Here is an 11,261-nt window from a genome sequence, read left to right as displayed (position 1 = left end):
ATAAAAGAAGTGTCTTCTGAATACAAACGGCTCAGACTGAATGAAAAGGCTTTACTCGCAGGTCTGTCTATGTAAAGAGTTACGTGAGCTTTGGCAAATAATTGTCTACTGATGGTCTTCACTACCTGCAACAGTTTAGGTCAAATTATGGCTTCAAATAAGATTTTTATTATATAAAAACCTGTCCATTGTTTTCTTTGATTTGTTATAGAAATGTTACTGTACTGTAACTATGCCAATAAAGATTCCCCAAATGCCAAGATCACACATTCAAACAGCTCAGTTTGTCTAACAAACACTTGAGAACCATCAAATATTCACATTAATGAGCATTTTGCTAAAACAAGACAATGACTTAGTCCTCAGTTTCCACATTTTTGGGGGGTATTTAACGGTTTATAGGTGATAAATAGGTCAAATCAATGGCTACTGGGCTTAGATTTTGTATGTTAGAGTCCTTATTATACAAAATGATTTTTTAAACGCTGTTTTTTTAACTGAGTAAATTATTTTGAGCTGCTGTATGTTTAAATAGTGCTCAATAAATAAACTTGTCCTGTCTTGTCTTTCCCCTTTTTTTTTGGAGTGACCTTGACATGGCGACCACACTTCAGAATTAAGCAACAAAGGGGGAAGGGCTAACCAAACTAAATTTTATAATTTTTAATTTCTATACACTGGACATAAAGACAACTCTCCTGTCACTTAATAGCCGTCATTAAAACAAAGTTCTTTCGATTTCACCATTCCTTTGCATCTACATCAAATGAATATATTCAAATGTATTTTGTAGACCTTTTTTCCTGTGACGATATGACAGTAATCCCCTTCCCCAAGCAGCTAAATTCCATATTAAACAGCCTCAGTACGCAAAGCTTTCTTGTCGTATTCTTCTGCCACTCAGTTTGGAGCCTGAATGTGAGAACGATCCAGCTGGATGGCCACTTGGAGGACAAGATGACGGCCATCAATCGGACACAAAAAGAAACTAGGTGCCAAAAACAGAGGGGTCAAGGATAAGGGGGGGATGATTTGGAATGCAGCCATAAAGTTGACAGCCATGCTAGTAGCTCTGTGTAGGTTTACTCAGGCTCAGTGGTGCTGTGAGCTAAACACTCCCAACAGCATGCTAACACACTCGCAGTGAGACTTGTCACTACGAACTAACGGCTGGTGGTTAGCAGCTGGTGTATCATTTGCTAATTAGCCCCTCCTGGTTCCTAGGAAACAGACACAACTGAGACACTGAGTGTTAACAGTACTAAAGCAAAGTTTATTAGAATAAACAAAGAAAACATCACAAAGACAAAATAGCTATAAATCTATCATCTTCCTCATTTTGTTTGTCATACAGCGTGTTTTCTTCCAGACTTCAATAATAAACTTGAAAAGTGTAAATCAGTGAGACTTTAACTGTGCGTGTGGAGGATCTGCTAATCTTTAACCTGCATTTAGCTTTTGGTGAAGAAAATATCTGTTGTTATGTTTTCCTATTTGTAGTCACACATTATTCCACACAGACCCAATCACACACACAAGCACACACACACACACACACAGCCATAAACACTCAAACACACGCAGACCAATGTCTCGACTTTGGTCTTTTAGTTGTCCAAACAGGATGCTACGCACTTCGCCCAGAGATTTTTCTTTTCTACATGAGGAGGCAGCACTCGTCATGTAGCACCTTCGGGGACTCACAGGTTGACAAATCACTGAAGTCTGAAGGACGAACATGCACACACTGTTTATTTATAACTATTTACAAATCTGCAGAACCCAAACCGTTCCCTCCTTGTTGTTCCTCTCCTTCTCTGGACCCTCCTGGAAACTCAGCAGGGGTCCGGATGGTGGTGGAGGTTAGTGGATCCTCGTCAGCTCCTCCACTATCTTAATGACCTCGTCCACTGTGGCTTCACGCTTCATGCCGCTGCCGTCATCGATCTGAAATCGAACATCACCAAACAGTAAGACTCCACTACCCGGAGAAACAAGCCTGAGACTAATCTACATCGCAGGACGTGAACCAATAAACAAGTGCCGGCACAGAGAGGGATGCTTGTTTTCAAAAGCATTCGATTAAGTCTCTAAATATGAAACCTCATATTTTCTTTTAGTATTTTTATTTCAACTGTTCTTTTAAGCTATTTGTGCCTTTATTGGAGAGATAGGACAGTTGATAAGAGTTTTTCCCGCTGGGCGTCCCGTTAGCAGGATTATAGCTTTCGTACATGGGGCGCACGCATTAACCACTGTGCCACCAGCGCCCCATTTCAGCTGTTTTGATGTTTACTTTTTCAACTCTTGGGTGTTCTTTATGCTACTTGTAATGTTTTTGATTGCACAATTCTGAAATTCTAAAATAGTTTTTTAATTAAACAAACAAAAACAAGAACATAATCCATCAATTTGGTGCGTCTGTGGCTCAGTTGGTAGAATTGTTGTCGCTCAACCGGAAGGTTTGGGGCTTCAATTAGGTTTAAATTTGGATTTTCTCAATGAAGCATCAAAAACCAATGTTTAAATCATCTTTTTTCCCCAATGAATGAATATTTAAGCTAATCCTTTTAAGTAGCATAGTCAATCATTGACAGATCTAGCTTCTTATAAATGAGATTCTGCTGCTTTCCCCTCGTCTCTGCATGATGACAAACTGAATCTCATCGCATTTTGGACAAAACGGCACATCAGATGGCTTCACTTTTAGCTGCAGGGAAGTTTCACAGGCCTTTCTCACTGTTTGCTGATTTTTAAAAGAGAGAAGAAATTAATAAATTAATTAATGAACCAATCACGTTCTGATTGTTGATTTTGAAATATTTGTTAGTTGTGGACTAGAGTACAAGAGTACAAGTGAGCATCTATCACTGCATCATATTTTATCTGAAAGGCAATGATCCAGCTTCAGTAGAACCTTAGCTTTAAAGAGTTTCTTGGTGTAAAAAATCATCCCAATATTTTAGACTGTGTTTTTATTAGCTTGTATCGAAGGTAAACAGGGAATAGCCTTTTGTTTATGAGCTAAAGGTGTGATTTAAAAAGAAAAATATGAGAGCAAAGAGGGAGCGAAAAAGCAGAGTGTGCTCACTTATTTATCTGCCAATAGTGATTCTGCCACCTGTTCTGCCATGAAGCGTATTCCCAGTTCTCTCTCTCAAACAGCAAAGGAGCAGCTAATGAAACTGTCTAAAGGGTCTCTGAAAGTTCAACGTCACTGGGAGCCAGAAACACAAACGACAGCAGAGATCCGTTTGCTTCTTCAGCAGATGTTTTCTTTTTTGGGTGAACAGAATGAGCTTGGTGTTGGAGCAGAGGTCTGGGCTCTAATAACAAGCTGTTATTAAACTCACTTTCATATTTGTGTCAATTACAGGTCAACACAAGCTGTGCCAGCCGCCTGGCAAAGAGAGAGGGCTGTTGAGCTCTCTTAATGCCTCAGTGCTTAATCTTCTTTTGAGTATGAAGCCATTCAGTGTGTTCACCATGCTGAATAACTCCTTTCATGATTGCAGGATAAAATGAGAATTAACACCTCGCAGTTTTATGGCTCAGCCAACCATTCATGTTCCAGTTTACGTCCATGAGTTTTTCCTACAGAATAACAATGGATCTGTGGCGGGGACAGAGGATATTGTTGTACTTTGAAAGTATTTCAACAATAAGATGACAATGCTTTTGAAACAGACAAATGGCATTCGCAGGCCTAGATTTGTCAGGGTGAACAAGGGGAGTTCATTGAGTTATTGGGGGGGGGGGGTCATTCACTTGGATTGATGAGAGAAGAAAATAAATCAAATGTAAACAAAAAAAAATCATCCTGGCATCGCCAACTTATCACTTTTGCAAGAATGGACGCAAGGTCATAGGTATGTTCATAGATCATGGATGATACATTAACGTGGAAATCACATATAGCTCATGTCAAAAAAAGAGGTGTCCAAGAATATTTCTTTTTTTTTTCTGTTGAATTATAAATTACTGAGAATTTTGTATTTGTCACTTATTTTGCCTTATCTTTGTTATGTGTTGAAGTGTGGGGTCACACTTACATTAAAACATTATTTATCTTACAGAAAAGAGCGGTAAGACTTATTCAAAGTCCACTATAGAGAGCACACTAACGGGCTGTTTTCAAGATCAGGTTTATTGAAACTGAAAGATTTAGTTGAGTTACAGACACTCGTAGTTCGGTTCAGAGCTAAGAGTAAAGTAATATCAGAGAGTTTACAAAAGATGTTTGATTTTTAGTTCAGAAGATGAAGAACATAGGAGATTTCATTTGAAGCATCAGTTTGCACGGACAACTTTAAAACAGATGTGTATTTCTGTAATTGGAATCAAATTGTGGAATTCTTTGAATAATAATTTGAAGAGCTGTGTTCAGATATTTCAACTAGGAGAGAATTATTAGACTGTATGACATTGGCAGTTAGTGTGTTTTGTGTGTGTTTTCCTTATTTATGTGGAAGTTAATTCAAAAATTCTGAATTGTCAGATTTGTTTTAAGTTGCCATGGTATTGGTTGCCAAGTGATTGTTATTGAACAGCCCATCCAGATGTTTCTTGTTTTCTTTGAGAGTAAGGGGCAGGCAAACTAAGATTTAGTCTTCTCCCTGTTCCTTTCCAAACATGGATTGGGATAAAAGTGTGAAAAACGACGTTCACAGAAATCGTTGTGTGTCTTGACATGTGCAGAACAAATAAAAATTAAATTAAATAGTGACGTCTCTATTCATATGTAGATTAGTATTGACCCCAGCAGTACTGACCAATCACATATCAGCAGGCTTGGCTGTATGCAGTCCATATGGAGAGCAGAAGCAGGCGGAACACAGTCTGCCGTACTATCATCCCAGCTCACATTGGCAGTGATCGAACAACCATGAGTCTATCTCGACAAACACATATCTGCATACAAGTGAAGCTTACAATCTGTTCTAGACCAAAAATTTTAACTTGAACAAATAATCGGCTTGATGAAAAGTTCATCAGCGTTTAGATTCCCAGACTTTCTTGAATGCATCATATATTAATGGATCCATTAAATCCGTTCATCTTGAGTCCAAGCGGACATACTGTTCGTGCAAACCTTTAAGATCTTCCCTTCTGGCGTTCTTAGGATTGCCTTTACAAGCATAGGGCGGGAATAATCGAGATAGGAAAGTATTTTTCTAGAAGATAAGGACTTTGTGGGATCGTAAATTCACAAAGAGATTTTGAACTTTGACCACGTTAATTCTCTTTATCATTGAGTCTTATGAACGATTTCTGACAAACAAAAAAAATCACAAAGCACTCCTAAGATGTTCTTTTCAAAAAGATGGGATGGACAGATAAATGGAAAAACTAAAAACATAAAGCCTCCAGCCATAACTCTCACTGGCAGGGAGGCATTAAAGATTCACAGAAAGAAGATTCATCTCTTTCAACATATTGCTTATATAAGGGTGGCGGTGACTGGAGATGAGCTCCTACCTGCAGAGTGCTGACGACCTCCTGCATCTTGGCTCGGCCGAGATCCAGGAAGCTCTCAATAAGATCCCCGTCGATGAATCCTGTGGCCTGCTCCGTCTTACGCTCGGTGTGGAAAGATCTCCAGGTGCAGCAGAGTCAAGGAAAATCAATTCAAGGCTGCTGCTTCGCCTGAGGATTGCACTTACGCTACAACATTACATATTTTATGTCAGGCAAAGTCGACAAATATACAGATTGATGTGTAGGAAGTCGAATAAAAGCTGCAGTGCTCAGAAAAAGATAGCCGGTGTTGTCGGCCAATGGAAATTTCGTATAGATACCCCTGAACTCACAGAGAACTGGTGTAAAAAACTGCAGCTCACATTTAAAAGCAAATCAAAAAGAGGAACTTATCACCCTCATCTCTCAGAGCAATTCTCAAAATTCTCTTTTTTTAGGTTTAAATCAAAACAATGATCTTTTTGACAACAGATTAGAATATTGCTAACCCAGTGTCGTCATTACAAAAATGGGCTTCATCAAGACAAAAATTATAATGGTTACAAAAACAATGAGTCATTACAACAATCAGTTAAACTCCTGTGGAACCACAACTCTGAACAAAATCCCTGGAATTAACCTTAGACTAACATTAGAAACACTCCATATAAATCAGCCTTCCTCGTTAATTAAAGCCTATTAATGACAGTAAGGCAACCTCTTAAAAAGGTCTACTCGAATCCCTCAGTTGTGGCTTTTATTATACAATTAAAACAATTACAGTAACATTAGGACAGTGATTACATGCATAAAACTGTATTTTGGAGAGATCATGACAACAAGCCTTACAAGCTAACAAGTTGATTAAACAAATTAATTACATTTTCAAACGTCGGCCAACTATGCCTCTCAAATTGTGTGCTCAAACTGTTACACAGCCATGGCTGTAGCCACAGAGTGGCAGTAGGCCCGGTTAATGGGCCTTCTCCTCTGGCTCTACTGTCTGTTTGTAAACAAGCAAAGTAAATGGAGTATAGCATCCTGTAGGAGCTGCATGTCTGGTAGTATTACGTGGCCACATTCATCACAGGCATGTGAACGTTAACCTGCAAGGAGGACCAAAGGCTGGCAGGGCTAGCACTGCTAACATTAGCCACACTCTGCAAACTAAACTAGTCGGCTAATATCACCCCTACTCAGAATCAGTCACAACAATGGGATCAGTCACAGTTACAAACGGAGTGTTTCCAGTGGTGAGAACGTATCTGTCAGACAGTCTCCCCGACTATGTGAAGGACTGATAATTGTTGTTGAGTCATTTTCTGTAGACTCATTTATAGACAAATGTACCAATAGTTTTACTTTAATATACAATTACACCATCATATCACACGGTAAAGTGGCCACATACATACCATTATATACACCATAGCGCTATGAAACACCTGCAGAGCCATATAAAGTAACTATAATCACTTTGTCACGTCACCCTCTGGGCTTACTGCCCAAAAGACGACCACAGCTGTCAGCATCGGTCGTCTCTGTGACAGACGGTAATGCACATCCGAATATGAAAAGGATATAAGCTGTGCTCGATCTTGCCCACACTCTTGATGACCTTGTTGAGGCGGTTCTGCAGGTCCAAGAGGAGACTGTACCAGCCCTCGGACAGGGACGTCACCAGACCTAAACACACACACACAGAAACACACACACACACACACACACACACACACACACACACATCAGTCAACAGCACGACTCATTTCTTTGAAGGTGCGATATTCTTAACAGGCTTGCTTCTCTCTTTGGCAGATGGTTGATTCCTTTTATTTCTCCTCAGTATAAATAAAGGATGAGGTTTCAGAACTGGATTCAAAATAGAACTCAAAGCACAATAAAGTCCCCTCGTCTTTTTTGTGTGCCTCTGCCACTCGGTCAAGTTGCAGTCCTGACCTGCGTCTGTCTAAAATATCTAAAGTTAGAAATTGACAGAATTCTTAATAAAGTTTGAGAAAGACACAATAACCATGTTTTCAATTAAATTGAAAATACATTTTCATTAAATTCCAGTGAAAAACATGGACAACCTTCACTTCAAGACTATTTTTTTCACAGGAGAACAGAAGATTGGAGACACAGCATTTAAAAGAAAAGGAAGAACATGAGGTAAGAGCTTATTTTGGCTTTTGACCACCAGAATCTTATGTGCTCACACAGACATTAGTGTAAACATTGAAGTAAACCCGCTCCAGACTTTCTTAGGATATTGCCTTTTTGAGGAAGGGACAACAACAAAAACAACATAATGTCTTGATACCTAGCTCCTGCCAGCAGGGAGGAATTAAGAGCTTCATAATAAACAGACTAAAAGATCTTTAGTGTGACTGCAGTCCTTCTCTTGCAAGATTCAATCACATACACTGGGACTCTGGGAGGAGGAAAGTAGTATGATTTAAATATTTCAATAATTCAAGACCACTCTAAAATGTTGTAATTTATGTTGTAAGTAATTTCCCCGTAAATTTTAAAAGCCACAGAGCTTTAAACTAGTAACATGCTTTCTTCTGAGCTAAAAAAAAAAAAAATGCAATTTCTGTGACAGCAAGTGCATTATTGTGATGCTCTGGGGAAATAATCTGCACTGGAATCGACAGTATACACAGAAAGAGACAAACTTGAGCACAAAGGGCTGCACTGAGTTGCATCGCAGAGCTTACTTCCCTGAATATGAACCCAGGAAAGCATGAAGGCGTTTCAAGAGAAACTGAGAGACAATGTTTGGAAGACAGTAGAGATGCAACAAAAGAAACAACAACACAAATGATTCCCTTATAAATTAATTTCAAATGACCTTCTCTAATTATGGTGTGTCAGAAAATAGTGAAAAATATCGGTCATTTATTAAATGTAAGCTGCCGTGCCCCTTCCCTGATAGAATTCATGATTCAGCAATAATTACACATGAGGCGTTACAAAACACAAACTCAAAGACAAATAGAGACATTATTAACACTAAGCACAGAAACAACAATAATACAGACAGTGGTTTGTATCTTGCATTGCTCTAAGACCTAGTACAATGTACAACAAGACTCACCCGAGGTGTTTTTATGATCATTAAATTGTGTTTATTTTTTTACTATCCACTTAAAATTTAAATTCAATCTATGTATTTCTTTGCACTTATGTTCTTTTTTGTAGAGCCCGACCAATCTATCAGCCAGCCAATAATATCGGCCGATATTAGCATATCCAGTGACTATCGTATCGGCTAGTTTTATAGCAGATATGCGCCGATATTACTCGATTTATTCACCAGTCAAATAGCATTTCATTTGAGTTGCACTATATTACACTAGCAGTTGTCTTTCACCAGCAGAGTGTGCTTTATGGATTACAACAAGCACCATCACTCTCCAGAGTGTCAAGAGGTGAAGCACATACTGTACATGCGCTGTTACTTTCCAGTTGAGTGACCATCTTGTCTTTAATATAAATCTTTTCCACAAGTGTTTGATATCCACATTTGATGGATCAACACAATAAATGTGTATATCTATCTCTACAGATCGAACATAGATCAAAGAAAGATTTCGGATGATATATCGGCATCAGATTTTTTTCTCTCCCAAATATCAATATCGACCCCAAAAATGTCAAAACGGTCGGGCCGATATGTTCTGTTTTAATTTAAGGATTGAAAAACAGGAAGATGAAATAATGATAACTTTTCTCTTCCTCAAATCAAATATAAAAGTAAGACGTTTTCCACAACAGTTTTATTCATACCAACTGTAACTGAAGTCATCTTGTTGCGTCTGCCATTACACTGAAGCCTGTTTGAGTTTTTGGTCGTATTAAAATATTTTACATATAATGTTTTAATTTCCTGTTTAACTTTCCTCAGAGGCTCTTTAAAGAATCACACAAGGTGTGGAGGCGAGACAATGTGCAGTGTGTCTGTGCTGTGTGATTACATGGTGTAAATTACTGCTGTGTCAAAATGATTTTCTCCCTGTTCTTTTCATCATTACTGTCAGGCTCAAAGTTACTCGTTTAAATCGGAGTCATGACGTGTGAGACTATGATTTCTCTCCTTTTCTTCTTGCCTTCTCAAATGGAAACATTAGTTGAGAATAAATGGCTCTGACAAAAGTTTGTGTACTCCTTAATTGGCCTGCGGTCGCCTCTCTGCAGGCAGCTGATTATTTGAGAAGTAGATGGGAGAGCTGTCTGTGCAGTGATACAGACTCATACTGTAAAAGTGAAGGATGCTTTTTTTATCGGTTTAAACTTTGTGATGTTTATCTTCTTGCATTTTCAGAATTAAATTCAACATTATAGGTAGATCTTTTACAGAATACTGCTATTAAATTTAGCTAAAACAAAAGTTAAAAATATGTGATTTGTAACTAAAGTTGTAACATTACCCGAATTTCTAACTTAGATACGATAATACTAAAAAATAGGGATCGATATACAGGTACCTATTTCAATACCTATTTTGATACCACGGCAACAAAAATATAATTCCAGGGTACACAACACTTGGTGATATATTTTTCTTGTCTTGTTGTTTTTTTTGAATTACCATACCAAAAATTGCAAATAAGCTCCTGCACACTCTCAAAATTGCTAAGTGCTAATGTTTGAGTGCTAACTTAGACAGTGTCACCCCCTCTGCTCTCTGTTTGTCAGAGACATAAACATAAACATGTCAGTATTGGGGGACCTTTGAATTTGAATGGACCAGCACTGCTCAGTCTCTTTTGCTCACTGCAGCCTTGGGGTAAAATCTGTATTGACTGAAGATCTGTATTTTGTTTGAAAAGTGGTATCAAATGATCTGACATTTTGACAACCTTACTTGGAACTGTTTAGAGAGTTTACTGTTCTCATAACATATGATTTTCGATCAAAAGTTAAGGAGTTATCAGAGGGTTATCCTAGGCAACGGAGAAAAGTACTTCTCGAAAATAATACTGTAGAATTGTTTTGAAAATGTTATCTTTCACTGCAGGGAACTCCACAAACTGAAGTCTCTTCATCTCCATTGAATCAAGCTGGAGGCAGAGCTCTGAGAAAACAGTGGATATTGCGAAACCTTGAAAATAAATCCACAACTGTCTGTTTGTTTGGACACAACTGGAGATAAGGGAGAGAATGTGTTGTTTGCTTGATTGGGGTAAACTAATCCTTCAGGAGAAACTTTGCCCACAGCTAGATGAAAAGGGAGAAGTGAAGTTCCTTTAACCCAGTTAGCTTACCATAGTTTAGCACAAAGACTGGAAATGGAGAAAAAGAGTGATTCTGGCTTTTATAGCTCTGCCTATTGCAACAACTACAACTTTGTCTGACCTGTACAAAAATCCCCTGCTGAAGGCAGCCACATTGCAGTGGGAAAGTGACGTCAAGAGGTGTTTTCTGACCAAACAGTTCTGTGGACTTTTTGATGAGAAACTCTCCACTAGGGAGTTCCCTGATAACTACACACCATGGGGACTTTTTCTCTGTCTGCATTCACACCACCATTGTACCTACTCTGAAGCAGGAGCTAAAAAGGTTCCTCTAAACGGGGATTTAAGAACTAAAATAGTTCATAGTTCCAATAAAAAAGAGAGAGGGTTCCAACAGTTCCTATGAAAATGTTTCTTCAGCCTGAAAACGCCTAATGCATACCCTCCACTGTCAATAATGTAACAATCTTGAATTCTCACAACACGAATATACAACACGTTTTTTTTTTTTTTTGCTTCTAGATTAAAAAACAAAAAGAAAGGGATAATACGACATGTCAGTTA

The 11,261-nt window shown here is 38.4% G+C and overlaps 1 protein-coding gene across 1 annotated transcript in view; it reads right to left on the bottom strand.

The window, feature by feature from the left end:
• Positions 1-1,252: 1,252 nt before the first annotated feature.
• The window catches only part of ddb1 (damage-specific DNA binding protein 1), a 56,043-nt gene continuing 46,034 nt past the window's right edge, over positions 1,253-11,261 (bottom strand). The window contains exons 25-27 of the mRNA XM_065952700.1: positions 7,041-7,143; positions 5,479-5,602; positions 1,253-1,947 (exon numbers count right to left, since the gene is read on the bottom strand). Coding sequence (XP_065808772.1) covers positions 1,864-1,947; positions 5,479-5,602; positions 7,041-7,143 — 311 coding nt within the window. The 3' untranslated portion in view covers positions 1,253-1,863. The remainder of the gene's footprint in view (positions 1,948-5,478; positions 5,603-7,040; positions 7,144-11,261) is intronic.

The sequence above is a fragment of the Labrus bergylta genome, chromosome 3, assembly GCF_963930695.1.
Source record: "Labrus bergylta chromosome 3, fLabBer1.1, whole genome shotgun sequence".
NCBI classification, from domain to species: Eukaryota; Metazoa; Chordata; class Actinopteri; order Labriformes; family Labridae; genus Labrus; species Labrus bergylta.
Note: the sequence above shows the minus strand (reverse complement) of the source record. Positions and strands in the feature narration are given on the sequence as shown.